The sequence below is a fragment of the Diabrotica undecimpunctata genome, chromosome 2 (assembly GCF_040954645.1).
Source record: "Diabrotica undecimpunctata isolate CICGRU chromosome 2, icDiaUnde3, whole genome shotgun sequence".
In the NCBI taxonomy this organism is placed as follows: domain Eukaryota; kingdom Metazoa; phylum Arthropoda; class Insecta; order Coleoptera; family Chrysomelidae; genus Diabrotica; species Diabrotica undecimpunctata.
The window spans coordinates 33,779,040-33,805,173 of NC_092804.1; the positions used below are offsets into that span (position 1 = coordinate 33,779,040).

Consider the following 26,134-nt stretch of genomic DNA (forward strand, 5'->3'; position numbering starts at 1 on the left):
ACTTGTCTTATAAAGGATATCTATGTTTTATAAAGGATAAATATTATAATAACATAATTTTATCATCTCTTTATAATTACTATAATTAAATTAGCCAAATTATATAAAAAAACTTAAAAGTCTTTCCTATACAACTACATTCAAATGTTGCGGGAATAAGCGATCTTGACTACGTCATGCGCGAAAGCGAACCGATTTTGGAACATTATGTATCATACCTTGTGTATTCATTGTACCATGAATAAACAGTAACCAAATCACCCATTTGAAGTTGAACTGCTCTTCTATAAGCCATCGATAAGAGGGTTAGGTTAGGTTAGCTATAAGTGTCTATTCTTTGTTCATAATAAAGAATTATCGTTTGTCGTTTAGTGAACTGTAACTAACTGTATAATGGAAATGGATATTAAGATAGAAATTAAGAAAGAACTTGAGGAATATGATAATGGATTTAATAGTGCAGACGTACAATATATGCAGAGTCAGTTATCCACAGAAGTAGATATAAAAGATATTAAAGATGTTAAAAAGGAAACACAAGACAATGATTCAGGTGAGGCACTAAATTAAACATGATAAATGCGACGTCAAATATAAACAAGGTACTTTACCTAGTTGCAGTTTTGATAAGTTTGAATTTTCATTCAACTTTAATGTTTCTTGTATGTGAAATTTTTTGGACTTGATGTCCAAACCAACTTTGACAAAGATTTCATTTCCGTAGAAATCATACCCTCTTAATACACTAGTACACATTTCCTTGTAGGAAACATACAATACCAAAATTTCTATCACACCTTAACAGTTCAAATAAACTTACTGTTCAGACTTCTTTCACTGAAAAAGGAAGAATAATAATGAATAATAGGGAGTGTATATTCATTAATTATTGTCAATAAAATCGTTCCATTGTAAGTACTAATCTATATATAATATGCAACTACATAACTTAAAATAAACTGTTATTTTAATTGATATAATTTAATTTTGTTAATAAAGAGTATGTGAATATGCTTGGTTGTCACTAACAGTTGGTCCAACACATCAAAAAATAATTTCTAAATTTACTAGACAGTTGGAACTGGGATCAGCAAACTGATAACAAAAACATATTACGGTAGGTGGTACGGCAGACTAGAGTGAAGCTTTATATAGTCGGTTCGCTATTCCTAATCCAAACTGTCTAGTGAATTTAGTAATTATTGTTTTGTGAAGTTAGTTACGTTTTAACAGACTAGAAGTGGCTTGAAATTACTATACAACCAACCACACATACTCATAGACAATATTTATATTTATAGTAAATACACATAAATAAAATAAAATTTTACAAATTACTGACAATCAATATTTATTTATTTGCACCATACAATGTATTGATAACAAATAATAAACTTATTTAGTGTACAAAATACAAATAATTTGAGGAAATAAATTCCACAAAATTAAGCAGTCACCAAGTAATCAGAAAACATCTTACAGCATACTTAATTGTTGACATTTTACTAGGATGAAATCAACATAAACTTTTGTTTTATGATCTTATAAAATAAGATAAGTATACTTCCTTATGCAAAGAGGATTTAGCAAAGCAAATACATGATACTATAACAAATACAGCAAATATTAGTAATTTCCAACAATTCATTCAGTTATTATCAGATCTAAGATGGCGGAAAGTAAAAATGTGCCGTCACCTCTTTCTGTAGTAAAAGAGGTAGATTTTGAAGATACGTTTAAATGTTGTCAAACTAAGCCTAATAAAACACTCGTTTTACACACTGTATAGTATGTGGAAATAGTTATCACATCTCATGTGGTGTGAAAATCAAAGTGAAATTCTTCAAAATAGGGAATTGACATGTAATTTGTTGCCAAAATAGTGATGGACATCCCATTGAATCATTTAGTCCCATAGCGACAGAAAATCAGTGGTTAAATAGGCTGTTAGCTGAAAAAAATGATAAGTACAATTTATTATTAAATAACAATAATCTAATAAAATCAAATAATGATCATTTGCTATAAAAATTAAATTTCTTGAAATCAGAAATAACTAGAACCAGAGTCTCACAAAAACTTAATACAACCGTTAATGAGGGTTTAATAAAAACTCAAGGTAATGAAGATAATACGGCCAGTGTCCAGTTAAGGAATTCTAAATACAAAACAAATAAGGAAACTGACTCAAATAAAAATTTTAATGATAAAAACACCAAACATGTGGAAAGGAATTCCGTTTGAGTTTACCAAAAGTACAAGCTGAACATAGCCGCAAATGTCAAAAATATTTCGGTTTGGCAGTGTTGGCATGTTTTTATAATGCATAGTTGTATGCTTCAAATGTAAAGAGATAAATCTTTTAAAAAGTACATTTTAATTATACTATTTTATGAATTCTGTAATTTTTAATTTATATGAAGCAATAACGAGTAAATATTTGTTTCTTTCGAGATTAATTGCAAACATCTATTGTAATCTGGCAACTGCGGATTTGACGATTGCCAAATCTATCTCCTAATCCATGAAAGGGTAATTGCTAAAAAAATTTCTAATAATTAACTGCAAATTTTTTTTCCCTTCGTGCAAAGCCCTAAGCCTATCCGAGGTCCACCTGTCACGTTTAAATGCTCTGATAGACCCCTGAGCATCAAATTGTATCCTAGTCTAATATCCCAAATTATATAAGATAAAAAGATAAGAAAAAAAACAAATAAATAAATAATATATGTATATTATAAAAAAAAGAAAAAATAAAAAAAACACACACCAAAAAGAAATAATTCAAAACAAGCTGAATATGTTATAAGAGAAATAAAAATCTAAAAGGTATAATTGTAAAATTAGATATATAGGTAATATTTCTTTGTAAAATTAGAGCAGGACTATGATTGTATAGCAAACGAGAAGAAAGCAAGGAGCACTCCTTTAGAGCTTCCAATTAAAAAATACAAAATAATCCCATAAAGGTAAGATGGCGAATGGACAGAGACTCCAAAGCCAATAATGCACAAACACACACACAACTGCAATTAATCTACAAAGAAACAAATATTTACTCATAGTTGTTTTATATAAATCAAAAATTGCAGAATTCATAACATAATATAAACAAAATGTACTTTTCTAAAGCTTTATCTTTTTATATTTGAATCATACAGCATCATCATTATAAAAACATGCCAACACTGCTATGCATAGTTTGCTTTAATATTACTTTCCAAAATAAATAATGTTTTCAAATGAATTATGTTATTAAATGCCTTAACGGATTTATGCCAACTTTTGTTTAATATGGTTTCTTCGGGATGTTGACTTATTTGTTCTTCTTTGTGGTATGAATGTGTAGGTGATGTATTTTTAGTTTATAATTTATTGTTGATTTGGAGAATACCTAAAATTTGTTTTTTTTTTGCTGCAAGGAAATATTTTTACAGAAACTCAACAACAAGAATAAAAACAAATATATCTATAAGAAATATATATAGTAATAAACAATGTAGCAATGGGCTGCTTGTGTGGCCCCCCAATTAGACTGTTAGGTCTTCCAGAGTATGTTGTACAATATTACAGTTGTTCCATAATATTCTGAAATTTCCCATAAAATCTAGAATAGTCTTCTATACAGCCATTAAATCTTGAATTCAGCCAATAAATACAGCCAATAAACTAAAATATAGAGAACAACTTGTATTAAAGACACATTAAAAGGGGTTTAACTTCCTTGCCATTTTACCAAATTACAATGAAACAAATAGCAGATGGCAAGGATAAAATGAAATATAATTATTATTAAACTTAGTTAAATTCTTTGTAAGATTCCTGTATTTAATTTATTTAATCAGTGTATTTTGCCAGTGATGACCTACAGCGCAGAAACCCTAACACTCACAGGAACAACAGTGAGTAAACTACAAGTTGCGGAAAGGGCCATGGAGAGAATAATGTTAGGGATTTCTCTATGTGATAGAATACCCAATGCTACTATACGCAAAAGATCAGGAGTAGCAGACGTTATTGAAAGGATAACAACACTAAAGTGGAACTGGGCAGGTCATGTAGCAAGATCAGTTGATGACCGGTGGACAAAAAGAATTTTGGAATGGAGACCCCGAATATAAGCTAAGAGAAATAGAGGTCGACTCCCAATGAGATGGACAGATGACATAAAAAGAGTGACTACAAATTGGATTCAGATGGCGCAAAATCGAACTAAGTGGAAAAGCATGCGAGAGGCCTATGTTCAGCAGTGGACGTTAGAGGCTAGTTGATGAAGATTCCTATATGCATATAACTGAAAAACGTGCTTTGGAAAGAAGTGAGGTTACGATTATGAATATTGAAACTGCTGTCAGAATTATAGAATATTGATTACAATGAAAGTACTCACCCCAAGAGAATTCTGCAGACCATAAAATGAAGCTTATTATAAATCTTACCTTCTTTTATAAATTTTAATTATAGACAAAAAACATATCCCACTATGCCAGAAAAGCTGATTGACAGAAAGTAAGTGGGAGACTGAATGAAGTTAGCACATTATGTCATAGGATGTATGCCTATGATGGAATTAGCTTTTCTGTCAACATAGAACAGAATATTTAATCTACCGGACAGAAAGAGAGAGAGCGAATATTTATTCTACGGGACAGAGAGAGAGAGAGAGAGGGAGAGAGAGAGAGAGAAAAGATATAGGGCGCCAACTATTTTTTGAAGAAATAATAGTAAAAACGAAACTGGAGGTTAAGGAATTAATAAATTAATAAAGAAATTAAAATAAAATGATTATTTAAATATAAATTAATAAAGATGGGACGTTTTTAACGTTACAATAGACTTATTTGTTTTTATTCCTATTGTTAATTTCTGCAAACATTTTTCCTTGCGCCAAAAAAAAAACAAATTTTTATAGTTTGTTTTATATTTTAGGTTTTCCCCAAATCAGCAATAAAATGGAAACTAATAAAACATCACCTAAACATTCATACCACAAACAACAACAAATAAGTAAATGTGCTGAAGAAGCCATATTAAACAAAAGTATAAAAGTTGAGATTCAACAAAAATTTTACAAGTGTGAAATTTGTTTTAAAACATTTACTGTAACAGATAATGTGTTCGATTTGAAAAGGCGAACACATACTGGAGAAAAACATGCTGGGGAAAAATCTTACAAGTGTAAAATTTGTCTTGGGCAGTTTTCACAACAAAGCAATTTAACAACGCATACAAAATTATATACTGGGGAAAAACGTTACAAGTGTGAAATTTGCTTTAAAACATTTACTACAGCAAATAATTTAAAAATACATTGGCGAACACATACTGGGGAAAGGCCTTACAAGTGTGAAATTTGCTTTAATACATATACTACACCAGATAATTTGAAAATACATTTGCGAATACATACTGGAGAAAAACCTTACAAGTGTGGAATTTGCTTTAAGACATTTACTAGAGTCAATAATTTTAAAAGCCATTTTCGAAGACATACTGGGAAAAAACCTTATACGTGTGAAATTTGTCTGAGGCAGTTTTCTCAGCAAAGCAATTTGACAAAGCATAAAAAAGTACATACTGGGGAAAAAATTGCAAGTGTGAAATTTGCTTTAAGCCATTTACTACTGCAGATAACTTGAAAATGCATTTGCGAACACATACTGGGGAAAAACCGTACAAGTGTGAAATTTGTCTTAGGCAGTTTTCTCAACAAAGCAATTTGACAAAGCATAATAAAGTACATACTGGGGAAAAAAATTGCAAGTGTGAAATTTGCTTTAAGGCATTTACTAGAAGAGATATTTTGAAAATGCATTTGCGAACACATACTGCGAAATTTGTCTAAGGCAGTTTCTCATCGAATTAATTTGATAAAACATAAGAAAGTACACACTTGAGATAAATGATAAATGTTACTAATTGTGAAATTTGTTTTAATTGGTTTTTCATACATCATTGTGTCAGATCAAACTAAAGAAAGTTTTTTCATATTTAAAAAAAATTGGTTTGATTCAGGTCTCGAGATATGGTTGAACAACCCTTTTTTGTTTAGAAATGAAGAAGAAATATAGGTTTTCTAAAAATTAATATTAGTAAGAAATTGTATTAAATTAAAAGGAATAAGAAGGAAGTGCGGGAGTCTAAATTTACGGTAGAATAGAATTTAATTTAGTGAAAACCATAGTTAGTTGTTAGAAAAATATTAATTAGTGTAAAGAACGATATTTATTGTATGACAAATATTTAAATTCATTGAATTGCTGTATACATAGAAATAAAAAAAGGATTTTAAAAACTTCTGAGTATTAATATATATTAATCTGTGGATGTAGAAAGTAATAGAGAAAGCAAGAAACAAGTAGAACTTGCTTGTTTGACATTGTTTATTACTATATGTTTCTTATAGACATTTGTATTTATTCCTGTTGTTGAGTTTCTGCACAAATATCTCCTTGCACAAAAAAAAACAAATTTTTATAGTTCGTTTTATATTTTAGGTATTTCCCAAATCAGCAATAAAATAGAAACTAAAAATACATCACATAATCATTCATACCACAAACCACAACAAATTAGTCAACATCCTGAAGAAACCATATTAAACAACAATTTAATAGTTCAGATTGGACAAAAACCTTACAAGTGTGAAATTTGCTCTAAGACATATACTCAAGTAAATAATTTGAAAATACATTTGCGAACACATACTGGGGAAAAACCTTACAGGTGTGAAATTTGCTTTAAAACATTTGCTTCATCAGACATTTTGAAACGACATTTGCGAGTACATACTGGGGAAAAACCTTACAAGTGTGAAATGTGCTTTAAGACATATACTACAGCAGAAATTTTAAAAATACATTTCCGAACACATACTGGAGACAAACCTTACAAGTGTGAAATTTGCTTTAAGGCATTTAATAAACCATATCTTTTGAAAATTCATTTGCGAATGCATACTGGGGAAAAACCTTATAAGTGTGAAATGTGCTTTAAGACATATACTACAGCAGATTATTTAAAAACACATTTGCGAACGCATACTGGGGAAAAACCTAATAAGTGTGAAATTTGCTTTAAAACTTTTAGTTCAGCAGATTATTTGAAAAGGCATTTGCAAACGCATACTGGAGAAAACCCCTACAAGTGTGAAATTTGCTTTAAAACATTTACTGCAGCAAATAATTTAAAAATACATTGGCGAACACATACTGGAGAAAAACCTTATAAGTGTGGAATTTGCTTTAAAACTTTTACTGTATCAAATCGTTTAACAATGCATTTGCGAACACATACTGGGGAAAAACCCTACAAGTGTGAAACTTGCTTTAAAACATTTACTGCAGCAAATAATTTAAAAATACATTGGCGAACACATACTGGAGAAAACCCCTACAAGTGTGAAATTTGCTTTAAAAAATTTACTGCAGCAAATAATTTAAAAATACATTGGCGAACACATACTGGAGAAAAACCTTACAAGTGTGGAATTTGTCATAGGCAGTTTTCTCAACAAAGCAATTTAACAAAGCATAAAAAAATACATACTGTTTCCTACAGTTTCTCAGCGAATTAATTTGATAAAACATAAGAAAGTACACACTTGAGATAAATGTTACTAATTGTGAAATTTGTTTTAATTGGTTTTTCATACATAATTGTGTCAGATCAAACTAAAGGAAGTTTTTTCATATTTAAAAAAAAATTGGTTTGATTCAGGTCTCGAGATATGGTTGAACAACCCTCTTTTTGTTTAGAAATGAAGAAATATAGATTTTCTCAAAATTAATATCAGTAAGAAATTGTATTAAATTAAAAGGAATAAGAAGGAAGTGCGGGAGTCTAAATTTACGGTAGAATAGAATTTAATTTAGTGAAAACCATAGTTAGTTGTTAGAAAAATATTAATTAGTGTAAAGAACGATATTTATTGTATGACAAATATTTAAATTCATTGAATTGCTGTATACATAGAAATAAAAAAAGGATTTTAAAAACTTCTGAGTATTAATATATATTAATCTGTGGATGTAGAAAGTAATAGAGAAAGCAAGAAACAAGTAGAACTTGCTTGTTCGACATTGTTTATTACTATATGTTTCTTATAGACATTTGTATTTATTCCTGTTGTTGAGTTTCTGCACAAATATCTCCTTGCACAAAAAAAAACAAATTTTTATAGTTCGTTTTATATTTTAGGTATTTCCCAAATCAGCAATAAAATAGAAACTAAAAATACATCACATAATCATTCATACCACAAACCACAACAAATTAGTCAACATCCTGAAGAAACCATATTAAACAACAATGTAATAGTTCAGATTGGACAAAAACCTTACAAGTGTGAAATTTGCTTTAAAACATTTGCTTCATCAGACAATTTGAAAGGACATTTGGGAGTACATACTGGGGAAAATCCTTATAAGTGTGAAATGTGCTTTAAGACATATACTACAGCAGAAAATTTAAAAATACATTTCCGAACACATACTGGAGACAAACCCTACAAGTGTGAAATTTGCTCTAAGACATATACTCAAGAAAATAATTTGAAAATACATTTGCGAGCACATACTGGGGAAAAACCTTACAGGTGTGAAATTTGCTTTAAAACATTTGCTTCATCAGACAATTTGAAACGACATTTGCGAGTACATACTGGAAAAAAACCTTACAAGTGTGAAATGTGCTTTAAGACATATACTACAGCAGAAAATTTAAAAATACATTTCCGAACACATACTGGAGACAAACCCTACAAGTGTGAAATTTGCTTTAAGGCATTTAATAAACCAATTCTTTTGAAAATTCATTTGCGAACGCATACTGGGGAAAAACCTTATAAGTGTGAAATGTGCTTTAAGGCATATACTACAGCAGATAATTTAAAAACACATTTTCGAACACATACTGGAGACAAACCCTACAAGTGTGAAATTTGCTTTAAGGCATTTAATAAACCAACTTTTTTGAAAATTCATTTGCGAACGCATACTGGGGAAAAACCTAATAAGTGTGAAATTTGCTTTAAAACTTTTAGTTCAGCAGATTATTTGAAAAGGCATTTGCAAACGCATACTGGAGAAAACCCCTACAAGTGTGAAGTTTGCTTTAAAACATTTACAGCAGCAAATAATTTAAAAATACATTGGCGAACACATACTGGAGAAAAACCTTATAAGTGTGGAATTTGCTTTAAAACTTTTACTGTATCAAATCGTTTAGCAATGCATTTGCGAACACATACTGGGGAAAAACCGTACAAGTGTGAAACTTGCTTTAAAACATTTACTGCAGCAAATAATTTAAAAATACATTGGCGAACACACACTGGAGAAAAATCTTACAAGTGTGGAATTTGCTTTAAAACTTTTACTGTATCAAATAAGTTAACAATACATTTGCGAACACATACTGGAGAAAAACGTTACAAGTGTGAAATTTGCTTTAAAACATTTACTTTTTCAAACACTTTGAAAATACATTTACGAACACATACTGGGGAAAAACCTTACAAGTGTGAAATTTGTCTTAGGCAGTTTTCTCAACAAGGCAATTTAACAAAGCATAAAAAAGTACATACTGGGGAAAAAATTCCAAGTGTGAAATTTGCTTTAAGGCATTTACTAGAACAGATATTTTGAAAATGCATTTGCGAACACATACTCCGAAATTTGTCTAAGGCAGTTTCTCAGCGAATTAATTTGATAAAACATAAGAAAGTACACACTTGAGATAAATGTTACTAATTGTGAAATTTGTTTTAATTGGTTTTTCATACATCATTGTGTCAGATCAAACTAAAGGAAGTTTTGTCATATTTAAAAAAAATTGGTTTGATTCAGGTCTCGAGATATGGTTGAACAACCCTTTTTTGTTTAAAAATGAAGAAGTATAGATTTTCGAAAAATTAATGTCAGTAAGAAATTGTATTAAATTAAAAGGAATAAGAAGGAAGTGCGGGAGTGTAAATTTAAGGTAGAATAGAATGTAATTTAGTGAAAACCATAGTTAGTTGTTAGAAAAATATTAATTAGTGTAAAGAACGATATTTATTGTATGACAAATATTTAAATTCATTGAATTACTGTATACATAGAAATAAAAAAGGAATTTAAAAACTTGTGAGTATTAGATTATATTAATCGGTGTAGAAAGTAGGAGAGAAAGCAAGAAACAAGTAGAACTTGCTTGTTTTACATAGTTTATTACTATATATATATTTCTTATAGATATATTTGTTTTCATTCTTGTTGTTGAGTTTCTGAAAAAAAATATTTCCTTGCAGCAAAAAAAACAAATTTTAGGTATTCTCCAAATCAACAATAAAATATAAACTAAAAATACATCACCCACACAATCATACCACAAAGAACAACAAATAAGTCAACATCCTGAAGAAACCATATTAAACAAAAGTTGGCATAAATCCTTTAAGGCATTTAATAACCCAATTCATTTGAAAACTTATTTGCGAACGCATACTGGGAAAAAACCGGACAAGTGTGAAATTTGCTTTAAAACATTTACTTCTCTACTAGAAAAACATCTACTACTGCAGATAACTTGAAAATACATTTGCGAACACATACTGGGGAAAAATCCTACAAGTGTGAAATTTGCTTTAAAACATTTACTGCAGCAAATAATTTAAAATCGCATTTGCGAACACATACTAGGGAAAAGGCATAAAAGTGTGAAATTTGTCTTAGGCAGTTTTCTCGGCAAATCAACTTGATAAAATCATAACAAAGTACACGCTTGAGAAAAATGGTACTAATTGTGAAATTTGTTTTAATCAGTTTTCTCTGCAAAGTTTTAAAAACACATTTGACTCACACAGGAGAAAACCAATAACATTTGAAATTTGTTTTAAGGAATTTTCCTAGCAATGTAATCTGAAGAAACTTTTGAAACAAAATATTGGAAAAAATATGTAAACATTATTTTAAACAATTAACTGAATGCATATTTGGCATGAAGATGTGTCTATAGATCATTGAGTCATATCAGAAGTTGTATAACCAAAGGAAAATATGGAAATTTTTCCATATTTAAAAAAAGGTCGGTCGGTGTGATTCAGCTCTTGAGATAGGTTGAATACCTCGTTTTTATTTAATAATGAAAAATATAGCCCTTAAAAAAATTGGTATTATTAAGAAGTTGTTTTAAATTAAAAGAAATTTAGTTTAGCAAAAACCACATTTAGTTGTTATAAAAATATTAATTAGTGTAAATTTCAAATTATTGTATGACAAATATTTAAATTCATTTAATTGCTGTATACATATAAATAAAGAAGGATTTAAAAACTTCTGAGTATTAGATAATATAAACCTGTCTGTGTAGAAACTACTAGAGAGATCGTTTTAAACTGTAAATGAAATTCTAATAAGAATGACGTAGGAAGTGTTGCCTATTAATATTAAGAATAGAAGGCCAAGAAATTAAATATCGAGGAAAAGGAAAGGTATCTTTGTTTTTAATTAAAACAAAAAAGAAGAGTTCGATTTTGATCGTAATCACCATTGACATATAATACAAGTAGATCGAGTGCTACAATACAGCAGAAATAAATTAACTGCTAGTATTTAGAAGGAAGGTTCTTAGAATGATATTTGGACATCAAAGATGTGAATTGACAGGAGAATGGAAAAGGGACTCCATATTGAACTGAAACGTGTACTGGTACGTGTAGAACAATGGTGGAATTCGAATTAAAATGAAATGCAATCTTTTACTTTCATTTTAACGTCTTTTCTCATGGTAAAGAGTGAAAAATATATGTCGAAGTAAAAGGCTATTGATCCTAACCATCGGACACCATATTAAACATGAGAAATGTGACAACAAATATAGACAAGTTACATTTTTGAAGTGAATACTTCTTAGCGCTCGGTATGGTGTTTTGTAAGGGCCTGAAATTATATTTAGCGTGACTCGAAAAGTCGAGACGAGTGCAGCAACCTTGCGGTATACCATAATATACATACACACTTATTAGAATTTTACATAATATATTTTATAAAACAACTCGAGAACGACTGGATCGACTTCGATAATGTGGATTTTAAAATATTTGTATAAAATTATACAAAATTATAAAATAAATTCACTAATAAGCAGACACGCTATAAAAAGTATTAACTTCTGTCAGTACTACCAAAGTACCACGCTCTTTTTTTAGTTGCAGTTTTGCATTAGTTTTAAATTTAATGCAACTTTAATGTTTCTTGTTCTTATGTGAAATTTTTTGGACTTGATGTCAAAATTTTGACAGATTTATTGTGTATACTATCGCTATTAATAAATTTTTGTCCAGGTACAAAAAAAAATTGTAAAATAAACATTTATTAAGAATCCTAAATTATAGGCAAAAAAATAAAATGTTTATAATCTGTACCTACTTTAGTTATAAATTATTGTTATAGTCTCTTCGCTTAGTTTGGGAATATTTTAACTCAGATTCATTCATTGAGACATACAATAAGAAAATTCCTACCACACCTTAATAACAGCTTAATAGCCCAAATAAACCAACTGTTACTTATCATTGAAAAAGGAAGCATAATTATGAATAATAAGGAATATAGGAACGTATGCCGAGTTGTATAATAATTTCCAGTCAGTGACAGTTAATCAAAATTTAACAAATCAAAAATTAATTTCTAAATTTACTAGACAATTGGGACTGAGATCAGCGAACTGAGTATAACAATATTGTTTATTAATATTATTAAGTGGATCAACAATTGCTTGAAACTTTAAATAGTAAATTGCAAAAGGTAAACTTGCCTGTTTTACATTGTTTATTACTAGATATATATATATATATATATATATATATATATATATATATATATATATATATATATACTTAGAAATATTAGAGATATATTTGTTTTTATACCTGTTGTTAAGTTTCTGCACAAATATTTCCTTGCAGAAAAAAAAACAAATTTTTATAGTTCGTTTTATATTTTAGGTATTTCCCAAATCAGCAATAAAATAGAAACTAAAAATACATCACCTAATCATTCATACCACAAACAACAACAAATTAGTGAACATCCTGAAGAAACCATATTAAACAAAAGTGTAATAGTTCAGATTGGACAAAAACCTTACAAGTGTGATATTTGCTCTAAGACATATACTAGAGGAAATAATTTGAAAATACATTTGCGAACACATACTGGGGAAAAACCTTACATGTGTGAAATGTGCTTTAAGACATATACTACAGCAGATAATTTAAAAATACATTTGCGAACACATACTGGAGACAAACCCTACAAGTGTGAAATTTGCGTTAAGGCATTTAATAAACCAATTCATTTGAAAATTCATTTGCGAACGCATACTGGGGAAAAACCTTACAAGTGTGAAATTTGTCTTAAGCAGTTTTCTCAGCAAAAACACTTGAGGGAACATAAGAAAAGACATACTGGGGAAAAACCGTACAAGTGTGAAATATGCTTTAAAACATTTACTTCATCATATCATTTGAAAATGCATCTGCGAACACATACTGGAGAAAAACCTTTTAAGTGTGAAATTTGCTTTAAAACTTTTACTCTAGCACATAGTTTAACAATACATTTGCGAACACATACTGGGGAAAAACCCTACAAATGTGAAATTTGCGATAAGGCATTTACTAAAGCAACTCATTTGAAAATTCATTTGCGAACGCATACTGGGGAAAAGCCTTACAAGTGTGATATTTGTCTTAAGCAGTTTTCTCAGCACAGCCATTTGAGAAATCATAAGAAAAGACATACTGGGGAAAAACCGTACAAGTGTGAAATTTGCTTTAAAACATTTACTTCATCATCTAATTTAAAAATGCATTTGCGAACACATACTGGGGAAAAACCTTACAAGTGTGAAATTTGCTTTAAAAAATTTATTTCAGTATATAATTTGAAATCGCATTTGCGAACACATACTGGGGAAAAAGCTTAAAAGTGTGAAATTTGTCTTAGGCAGTTTTCTCGGCAAATCAACTTGATAAAATCATAACAAAGTACACATTTGAGAAAAACGTTACTAATTGTGAAATTTGTTTTAATCAGTTTTCTCTGCAAAGTTTTAAAAACACATTTGACAACACACATCGGAGAAAAACCTTTAACATGTGAAATTTGTTTTAAGGAATTTTCCTAGCAATGTAATCTGAAGAAACATTTGAAAAAACATATTGGAAAAAAGGTGTAAACATTATTTTAAACAATTAACTGAATGTATACTTGGCATGAATATGTCTCCATAGATCATTGTGTCAGATCAGACGTTGTATAACCAAAGGAATTTTTTCCATATTTAAAAAAAGTTTGCTCGTTTTGATTCAGCTCTCGAGATAGGTTGAGTACTTCGTTTTTATTTAAAAATGAACAATAAATATAGACCTTCGAAAATTAAATATTGTTAAGAAATTGTGTTATATTAAAAGGAATTTAGTTTAGGAAAAACCATATTTAGTTGTTATAAAAATATTAATTAGTGTAAATTTCAAATTATTGTATGACAAATATTTAAAGTCATTGAATTGCTGTATACCTATAATGTAAATAAAGAAGGATTTAAAAACTTTTGAGTATTATATAATATCAACCTGTCTGTAGAAAGTACTAGAGAGGTCGTTTTAAACTGTGAATGAAAATCTAATAAGAATGGCTTAGGAAGTGTTGCCTATTAATATTAAAAATAGAGCGCCAAGAAATTAAATATGGGAAGAAAAGAAAAGGTATCTTTGTTTTTAATTAAAACAAAAAAGAAGAGTTCGATTTTGATCGTAGTCATCATTGACATATAATACAAATAGATCGAGTGCTACGATACAGTAGAAATAAATTAGACATCAAAGATGTGAATTGATAGGAGAGTGGAGAAGGCGCCGCAATGCTAAGTTAGTGACTCCCTATAGAACTGGTACATGTAGAACAATGGTGGTTTTCGAATTGAAATGAAATGCAATCTTTTACTTTCATTTTAACGTCTTTTCTCCTCGTAAAGAGTGAAAAATATAGTTTTTTTCAAAAGTGAACTGGAGATGCATGTTGGAATAGAAGGCTATTCCTAGTATTTTACTTTTGACATGAAATCTAACATAAAGCAGCTGTTGTGTAAACTTCTTTAAGAAAAGCTCGAAGCTCTGCTAATAGTTATCTCTCTCGGTCAACACAGGCTGTCCTTGATATCGATATCTAGTCACTAGATATATACCCTACACTTTCTCGGTACGGTCATAAATAATGTTAAAACGAAAACGAGAATTTAGTGCTAATTATTAAATGGATAAAGTTTATTCAGACTATTGACAAACCAGTATGTTCATAGTTTTTATAATGTGTAGTTCACGAAGACATTTATGTGCCCTACGAAAAAGTCGACGACAATTGACGGAATTGCATGTAGACCAGTGGTAGAGATAGTTCAAACACTCCTGACCATGGAGCTGCGCGAAGGCGGAATCAAATTCACGTAAAGGCAGAAAAGTTCTATTGTAAGCGGAATTATACAGTGCATAGTACAATGCGTTTCGCATGGAAGTGGGGACTCAACCAAATTTCGTCTACTGCGCCGTGGTCAGGAGTGCTTGCACTATCTCCAAGTACCTTTAATTTAATTTTTTGTTTGAATAGAAATATTTTCTTAATATTGTTTTGAAGCTATTTTCTTATGGCATTTTTAATTAATTGCTATTTAAATGGGAATAAGCTACAATTAAAGGTTAAAGTAAGTTTATTGACGTTTCAATTTCCACTTCGGAAATCGTTCTTAAAATATAATAAACATTAGTAAGTTAAACAAATTTTGTTTTTTTGTTACTTGGTGAAAAATTCTTCTAATAATTTAATTTTATTTGACTCATTTATATTGACAATTCAGACATACATTATACATTTTAAAGTAGATAACTTTAAAATGATTCTGGGACGATTTTACTTTTAAGATAGTTCATTCGATTACATGAAATCAACTTTAACTTGAGAATATCCGTCAGAAAAAATCACAGCATGTAATTCGTCTTTAAAAAGACAAACACATGCCATGATGACAGTAAAACTCTCCTGTTACTGATTCTGTAGTAAATTATGAGGGAAAACCAGGGAAAAAACCTCATAATACTATCCCGACATGGTAAGTATTTGGTCGTGCATTTAGTTTACTTTCAATAAAAACCAAATTTTGATTTTATATGTTTGTTATTTAAAAAACATAAATGGTGTATCCTCTATGTGGTACCGACTTACTAATAGGGTAGACCGGGGACAATTGAAACAGGGTACAATTGAAACAGCCGCCATATTGGTAGTATTCCGTGATTAAAACCGCGCGCGCTTGTAGCAAACGCAGCGCCTCTAGGAGCCCGGTGTCTCTATCAATCAGCCATTTGATTGTCGTTTGCATTACATGCGTACATTCTCGTTAGCGTGATTTACCGCTACCGAAGTAAACTTTTGCACTGAACAACAAAAGGTGACGCAATATATCGGAACGTAAGTATGCAGCTTCGACTATTTTTGTAGTTAAATTGGCATTTCTTCTTTAGGGAGGCCAGTTTAAATTATTACTATTGTCCTAGAGTGAAAAGATATTTAAGTGTTTACGAAAAAATGTCTCGTGGGGACGATTGAAACAAATAGTATAGGGGACGATTGAAACATGTTTCAATTGTCCACAGAGTAGTCTTTTATATTATTTATTATTGTACGTTGTAGTAGTGTATCCAGTGGTTAACACTTTAGGGGCGTTATTAATACCCCCCTCAAATTCATGTGAGATAACGTAGATTAAATTGTAGAAAAAATTTGGAAAAATTGTCAACATAGTTTGTGCACGAGCCCGATTAACTGTTTGGTTTGTTTTAGGATGCCACGAGTACGAGTGAGAAAAACGGAAAGGGGTTTAAAACCCGTTTTGGTTTATGAAGAAGCCTATAAAGAGGTTACTGAAAATAACACGTCCATAAGATCAGCTGCAGCTAAATTTGATCTACACTACGTGCCATTAAGTAGATTTATCAAAAAAAAGAAAAAAGCAATTGACCAATTCGTTACTCCAGTCACAATGGGTTATCATTGCGTGAGACGAGTATTTGACATAGACCAGGAAAAAAGCATTGCTGGATACATAATCAAAGCGGCACATTTATTTTACGGGTTACCGCCTAAAGAAATTCGGAAATTGGCCTTTCAATTGGCCGTGAAATATTCGTTGAACATGCCTGATACCTGGAGACAAAATGCTATGGCAGGAGAAGATTGGTTGTCTGGATTTATTAAACGCAATCCAGAACTTTCAATCCGCTGCGCTCAAGCCACAAGTCTTTCCAGAGCAACCAGTTTCAATGTAACGAACGTAAAACTTTTTTATGATAACAGATAATAAAAGATATATATAATATTGATGAAACGGGGGTAACGACGGTTCAAAAACCTAGTAAAGTTGTTGCCGAAAAGGGGACAAGACAGGTGGGAGCACTTACATCCGGAGAGAGGGGAACATTGGTGACCATAGCTTTAGCCGTCAATGCTATCGGTAACAGTATACCGTCCATTTTTATTTTTCCACGAAAAAGATACAAGGATCACTTAGTCCGTGACGGTCCAGTGGGGTGTATTGGAGCGGGAAACGCGAGCGGGTGGATGCAAGAGGAAGAGTTCTTGGTATACCTTAATCATTTTCAAAAGCATACTAACGCTTCAACCGAAAATAAAGTATTGCTTTTACTTGATAACCACCAGTCGCACATAAGTATACGCTGCTTGGATTTCTGTAAAACAAATGGCATTGTCGTCTTGTCATTTCTTGGCATAAGTTGCAACCTCTGGATCGTTCTATCTACGGTCCCTTCAAAAAGGCTTTCAATTCAAGTTGCGATTCTTGGATGAGAAATAATCCAGGAAAAACGATGACAATTTACGACATAGCCAGCAGAGCTAAATTATTTCTACCGTTGGCCCTCACGCAATCAAAGATTATAGTTGGATTTGCATTCACAGGCATATATCCCTTTAACAGAGACATATTTACGGAACTAGATTTTGCACCTTCATATGTCACGGATAGACCAGCTCTTAATAACACGACACTATATGCCACTGACGTTCTTCCAGAAGCACCTAGTGAAGATCCTCTACATACTAAGAGAGCTGATATCTTGCCAACATCACCACAAAATCACACACCGCCAGCGTCTCCAAGCACTTGCATTGCTCAAGCATCGCAGGTTGTATTTTCACCAGAAGCAGTTAGACCGTTGCCGAAAGCGCTCCCTAGAAAAACAATTGGCAAACGAAAAGTGAGGAAGTCTGCAGTTTATACAGATACGCCGGAGAAAAATGCTATCCAAGAGGAATATAACGCAAAAAAGAAAAAACAGGTTAAGAAAAAAGTGACTTAGTTAAACGACGAATCAAATACAACTTTTAGAAAATACAAGAAAACCAAACAATGCTAGAACAATCAGCAACAGAGTGATAGCGACGAAGAGGATGATTGCTATTGTCTGGTTTGCTTGGAAGCATATCGTAGTAGTCGCCCTGGAGAGAAATCGGTGCAGTGCACTAAGTGTCGTCATTAGTCCCATGAAGAGTGTACTCGCCAAGAAGAACTATACGTATGCTACAATTGCCTTTCAGAATAAAAATATTTTATATTGTATGGTTTTCACTAGAATAAACACTATTTTTCTATGTCTTAGTGCTGTTTCAATTGTCCCAGGTATCTGTTTCATTCGTCCCTGCCACGGGGACAATTGAAACAACTTGACAAGTTCAAGTTTTTATTTAATATCTTATTAATGATTTATTTCAAAATACCGGGTTTCAATTGTCCCCGGTCTACTACTGGTATTTTCTTTTTAATAACTTAGTCTTTTAATACGAGTAACCAGATCCTACTACATTCTGCCGAGGAATTTGCGACACAATTGGTCTCATTTAGCATATTTAGAGCCACTTCTTTGATTTTTCTCTTTTTACCATCTGTTTCTTTTAGAACTATATTTGAATCATTCCATTGAACCCTATGTTCATTATCAGAAAGGACAAAGAATTGTATTTATAAAATACTTTGTGAATGTGAATACATCAAGGCCATTAAATGTTAGAATAAGTGAACATCAATCTTATATTAAAAATAGAGAATTTGATAGATCTCAAATATGTAAACACGCATGGGGTGGTTCTGGCGCATGTACATTTTGTGGCAATCTGCTAAGAGCATCTGCATTCTGAGTTTTTGAACCTGGTACGTAACATAATTCGTAATCATAAGCAGATAACATAAGAGCCCATCTAAGAATTCTGGGTGACAGTATCTCTGGAATACCTTTCTCAGATTAAAAATACCCAACAAAGAATTATAACAATGAAGGGATTAATGATTTCCAAATTATCGGTTTGAATCATTCGAAAATTCCCAACATTAACGAAAGTTGCAAAATACCCTTCTCAGGTAATTTTACCAATGAAAGGAAAGTCGAAGGTATTTTAATTGTAAACATATCCTTTATATACGTCGAGGGTCAGGGGGACGATTTCTGAATTTTAAGAAACGATTTACGAGCGTAATGATTCAAGGTAGTTGGAATCAGTTCGAATCCAGCAATGGATGAGCGTTAGGCTCCTGTCCGCGCTAGCCGCACCTCAGAAGGTTTAACGCACTATCGTAAGCATGTTATCGGCGTCCAAAATACGTTGTTGTAATAATTGTTAAAACGTTCTTTTCGAAACTTTCATTTGTCCCAGTTTTCTGGGTGGTCCTTCAAAGAAGTATAAAAAGTGAACCTATTTCCCTAAGGACAAAACTTGTACCCCAAGGGAAAAAACCAGTGACCTATGACTAATGCGCGAAACAAAGGCATCAGGACAAGGTGTAAGGACAAATACACCTGCATCTTCGCTCAACTGCCAGGGAACGTCCTTTCGGAGCAGTGCATGTTACGGATTCGCAATTGTTGCCTTGTCCTTTAGAAAAACATGATAAAAATTTAAAAGTCCAAGAAACACTTGCAACTCGGTTTTATTGGTTGACGCAGGCGCATCAGTTATAACCGCAATTTAGTCTTTAATGGGCGTAAACCATCTTCACTAATTTGAAAACCAAGAAACTATATAGTTTTTGTTCGAAAAAGGCACTTTTCTTTGCGCAAATGCAGTCCGTCTTCCTGGAAACGCTATAACACCGCGCGCGCTTTTGAATCCAAGTCTATTTCTGAACTACCGACTATTAAAATGTCATCGTAATAAGGTAGTGCAGGAATACCCGTTAATCTAGTGTCTATGAAAAATTTGTGGAGCCACTGATATACCGAACTGTAAACGATTGCATTTAAAAGCCCCTTTATGCGTAATTATTATTTGTCCTTCAGCAGCTTCGCGGTTGACACAACTCTAGATAAGCTTGCGCCATGTCCAATTTTGCAAAAACTTTACCGCCCTCAAGTGTGGATAAGATACTCTGTACGGATGGCACTGAATAAGTTCCGGATTTAACACTAAATTCAATGTGAATTCGTAGTCACCACAAATCCTAACCTCCCCGTTTTCTTTGCAAACAGTCACGATTGAGGTGTACCATTTTGGGTGCGTAATCGGCTCTAAAACCCCTTGCGCAATAAGCCTGTCCAGTTCAACTTCGATTTTGTCTTTTAGCGCAAATGGAACTTTACGAGCTTTACGCATAACCGGCTTTACATTTTTGTTCAACGAAAAACTTACTGGGGGACCCGGGTAAGATCCCAAATCTGTATTAAATACATCTGGGTATTCTTCTGAATAATTAATCATTGATAAAATTTGACTTACCCCAGCTATGGTTAAACCTAAACTATCAAACCAGTTTCTTCCGAGTAGATTGGCGCGATTGCCTTTAGTGACTATGAGAGGAAGTGTCGCTGATCTTTAACCTCTCTTTACCTCCACTTGACACTTACCCAGTGTGGCTATCACTGTGTTTTGATAGTCCCGTAAAATAATACTGGATTTATCTATTTTAGGTCGATTTTTACTAAAGATTTTATGGTAGGTTGATTTGCTTAACACTGAATAACTCGCGCCCGAGTCAACCTCCATTTTCACTTTTTGGTCTTTGAGTAGCACATCTACTAAATATTTACCGGTAATGCTGTCAGACGTCATGTTATCAGTCCAGTGGGACTGCCACACTTCTATACACGCATTCGCCGTTACAAATTTATTTGGGAGTCAATCTGCACAATCGTTACATATGTAATTCTATAGGTAAGACATAGCAGAAAGAGAAACAGAATTAATAACAACTTACTAACAATGAAGGATTGAATCAATATTTTGATGAAAATGTATATTTTTATTTTCATATATGTATGAAAGGAGTTGAATGCAAAATTTTTTTACACATACTCTGCAGTAAAATTCATTGTTTATTTTGTTATTAATATAATAATACAATACAAATTAAACTGCAATATTCATAAGTATTTAAAAATGGCAATAATATACATAAAAAAATACACTACAATACAGTGCAACATAATTCCATATAATAATACAATACAAATTAAAATGCAATATCCATAAGTATTTAAAAATGACAATAATATAATAATATTAATAAAAAAGTCCTCCCCGACTGGGAATCGAACCCCGGTCTCCCGCGTGACAGGCGGGGATACTGACTACTATACTACCGAGGACATGACACAAATGTATTTCAAAATTGACAGTTCTGGATCAGACAGTGATTTATTGAGATTATTATTTTGAAATACAAAAGACTAATATAATTATGAACATTTAATAAATAATACAAAACATATCACATAAATAATAATATTAATAAATATTTTATTATATGTATAATATTATATGTATATATATATATATATATATCTTTATATAATACACTCCTGGACAAAATTAACGCACCACTTTAATTAATCTAAATATTTACAATATGAACACAAAATAAAACTAAGTTACATTGAAATAATAATAAACACCTACAAATAAGTCCAACATGACTTTATCATGACCTTAATTTGCCTTATTGTTTCTTTAAAAATTTGTTTTTGCCGGAAATGCGTAAATAAGCTAGCATAACTCCAAATTGCAAAAAGAAAAAAATCAATAAACTAACACAATAAAATGCATCTGGATCTACACTAATTTCGTGTAAGCCCTCCTCTACTTCTTATGACTGCATTTATGCATCGAGGCATGCTTGATATCAAATGTTCAACAAAAGCTTGCGGAATATTCTCCCATTCTTCAATAACGGCCTCAATGAGTTGGTTGTGATTGGCAATAGGGGGTCTATGGGAGATAGTCCCATAGATGCTCTATAGGATTTATGTCCGGACTGTTAGGTGGCCACTCTAATAATTGAATATCAACATTATTAAGGCAGCCAATAACTTGTCGAGCCACATGAGGACGAGCGTTGTCTTGCATGAATAAAAAATTAGGTCCAAGAAACAGAGCAAAAGGCATTACATGTTCGACAATAAGTTGTCCAAGTAATAATGGGCATTTATAGACCTCGTACGTATGGGGACCAACTCAGTACGAGCGTCAAAACAAATTCCCACCCAAAACATTTTAGAGCCACCACTAAAAGGTACTTTAGGAGAGATATTGCAGCTGGCAAACCTTTCTCCTCGCCTTCGCCAGACACGCTCACGACCATCTGGAGCTTTTAGGCTTACTCTAGTCTCATCGGAGAAAAGAACTCGTTTCCAATCATCGATGGTCCAATTTTGATGCCATCTTGCAAAATTCAATCCCTGAACCCTGTGTTCTCTGGTAAGCAAGGGTTTTTTGGCCGGTTTCCTGTTGCTTAATTCTGCTTCATGTAAACGTTTTCTAACTGTTCGAGACGATATCGCGACATTTCGAACATCTGCTCCTTCATTTTTTAGCAAATTGCTGTTGACTCTCCTATCTCTGAGAGCACGTTGTCTCAAAAAAACGATCATCAATTTGATTAGTGCAACGTTTTCGCCCTTGCCATGGTCTTCGATGGCACTACCCTGTTTCATTATATCGCCTCACTTTGCGTCTGATGCTGGAATGATATCTTCCTAAAAAACCTGCAACGTATCGCATTGAATATCCTTCATCTAGGAGATTCGATGCTCGCACTGCCCCTCCATTTACAAATTTCTTTGGCGGTTCATTTTTTTATTTGATTTTTATGCAAATGAACTTATGTGATGAAAAATATCACAATAAAAAGCTTGTTTCTCACAAGCACTTTGCTTTAATCGGCACTTTTTATGAAAAGTTTAACTTACTTTTAGTCTAAAACGAAGTTTAATACAAATTATTGTTAAAACAAGACTATTATTAGCTTACATAACAACTGTCACTGTCAAACAAGGTCTATAGGCAACTTGTCGTACAGTAAATTATCAATAAATAAAGATTATTGAGAAAAATATGAGTGGTGCGTTAATTTTGTCCAAGAGTTTATATATAATATTAAATTATATATACAAAAGGAACATTTTTATATTCTAGAGAGAAAGAGAGAGAAAATATATCTTCTGTCTCTCTCTTACTCATTATCTTACATATGTAATGATTTCACAGATTCACTCCCATACAAATTTCCAACGTGGAGCGCGCGTATAGAAGTATAACTTCAAAAAGCATCGCTTGAGATTTCACCTGTTTCAACTATATGGAATTTGTGATGCTGCGTTCACCGGAATTATTTAGTTTATAAATCAGCCTTTAGGCTGATTTATAAACGTTACGTTGGCGTTGGCGCTGGCGCTGACGTTCTCGTTACAACATGGTCAAATGGGAAACTCGTAGGTCTATTTATAAACATCGTTTGCCGCTGTCGTTCGGTTCCGTTCAAGATGAACCAACTTAAGAAATCAAATTTAGTTGGGTTATGTTATTATTTGTCCCAACTGTCACATGAAATCTTATTTATATTGAAGTTTTTTAACAATTGTTTCACATTTTAGACTGTTATCGTTAATATTTAATTAAAATTTTCTCGTCTAAGACACATTCTGAAAACTATTTTATAGCTACTGTTAATAAGTGTCGGAAAATTTAAATTTGGCGCATTCGCATTTCCGGATATGTCCGCCATCAGAGGCCACTTTTTTGGTCGCCTTTTCATAACGATTAGATTCCCTCTTTTGTCTTTTTGCTCGATGCATAGAATACACCATCGAGCAAAAAGACAAAAGAGGGAATGTAAAGGTAGTGGGGGCAAAAATATTGTTAGACAGGAAGTGCCATCTTGAGAGGCCAAATTAAACAAGGAAAGAGAGTCTTTGTTTGTTTAAGAAATCAAATTTAGTTGGGTTATGTTATTATTTGTCCCAACTGTCACATGAAATCTTATTTATATTAAAGTTTTTTAACAATTGTTTCACATTTTAGACTGTTATCGTTAATATTTAATTAAAATTTTCTCGTCTAAGACAAATTCTGAAAACTATTTTATAGCTACTGTTAATAAGTGTCGGAAAATTTAAATTTGGCGCATTCGGATTTCCGGATATGTCCGCCATCAGAGGCCACTTTTTTGGTCGCCTTTTCATAACGATTAGCTTCCCTCTTTTGTCTTTTTGCTCGATGGAATACACCCAAGGTTAGTAGATGTTAACTTAACATCTATTAACCTTGGAATACACCGACCCTTCTGTGGTTGTAGTCACGATCACAGAACATAAAAAAACTGTATCTTTGTCATCTCAGCCAATAGCGATACCGAAAAAGTGACAAGGTTTGTCAAACAAATCAAACTAAATTATTTGTTTATGTTTGTATTTCTACGTGTTTATAAAGTGAAATAGTTTAGATAATTTAATTTATATTCCCTATATAATAGAAATTCCATCCGAGCGATAGTTTATATTTATTTTTGGTTTTACCATTTGCAGAAATATTTCAAATACTGGAACCTGCATCCTGGTATATTTAAAAAACTGCTATGTTACCCAGTTTTTTATATTTGTATAATAATTAAAATGACCTATTGTATTTCTGTTCTGGTTAATCGGTCTCCGTCTGTATTGACGTTATCTTTTATTTTGAAGGCTCAGCGTTTCTCGAATACAAAGTATCGTGTATAAGTGCCACTGCATCTAACATAGGCCGAGTTTTCAAGGCCAATTTCCATTGTAATAATTTTCAAGCAAAAATTAATAATACCAAATAAAAATGTAAAATTAGAAATGATCTTTAACGCCAACGGCAAACGCCAGCGCCAACGTTAAGTTTATAAATCAGCCTTTAGGGTTGAGTTTAGGAGTTTACCGAAAGTACAAGCTGAATATAGCAGCAAATGTCAAAAATATTTCGGTTTGGCAGTGTTGGCATGTTTTTATAGTGCATATGTTGTATGCTTCAAATATAAAGATATAAAGCTTTTAAAAATTACATTTTGATTATACTATTTTATGAATTCTGCAATTTTTAATTTATATGAAGTAATAACGAGTAAATATTTGTCTCTTTCGAGATTAATTGTAAACATCTGTTGTAATCTGGCAACTGCTAATTTGAGGATTGCCAAATCTATCCCCTAATCTATCAAAGGGTAATTGCTAAAAAAATTTCTATTAATTAACTGCAATTAATCTACAAAGAAACAAATATTTACTCATTGTTGTTTTATATAAATCAAAAATTGCAGAATAATCAGCTTGTACTTTCGGTAAACTCAACCACTTTTAGATATACGGAACTTTTTTTAGATATATGGAAATCGTAAATAAAGCTAACAAACTAAATCTTTAAAAATTTTCAAATAGCGCCCTCTAGTCGACTTTAATTTTGTCTAATGGGCAGTTTCATAATCAGTATTGCATACATGAACATTGCATAATGTAAAATCGACTTTAAACGTTTTTTCAGAATTATGCAATTTTCATATTATGCAAGAGCTATGCAAGACAGATTATAAAACTGCGCAAGATCACACGATATTTCCATGCAATATCTGTGCCAGACGAGAAATTAAAACGTGTTCTATTTTTCATGTTATTTTGATACATTTATGAACGTGAATTATTTCTATATTATTTTATTTAATTTTATATTCTCGGTGGCAAACCTGTGTGAAAATTTAAAATTTAAATTATTAGTAATGTATTTGTATATATTTGTAG

At 31.8% G+C, this 26,134-nt stretch overlaps 1 protein-coding gene across 7 annotated transcripts in view; it reads left to right on the plus strand.

Annotated features, from left to right (window-relative positions):
- Positions 1-242: 242 nt before the first annotated feature.
- Positions 243-26,134, plus strand: part of LOC140434392 (probable phosphatase phospho2) — a 43,530-nt gene continuing 17,638 nt past the window's right edge. Inside the window, exons 1-4 of one of the 7 annotated variants that reach the window (XM_072522596.1) lie at positions 243-553; positions 767-911; positions 6,498-6,733; positions 8,366-12,263. In XM_072522596.1, the coding sequence (XP_072378697.1) occupies positions 8,436-9,647 (1,212 nt within the window). In that variant the 5' untranslated portion in view covers positions 243-553; positions 767-911; positions 6,498-6,733; positions 8,366-8,435 and the 3' untranslated portion in view covers positions 9,648-12,263. Of the gene's footprint in view, positions 554-766; positions 912-4,929; positions 5,895-6,497; positions 8,136-8,365; positions 12,264-12,988; positions 14,557-26,134 lie in introns of those variants that run through there. The other 6 variants (XR_011950052.1, XM_072522597.1, XM_072522598.1 and 3 more) reach the window with 6 other exon arrangements.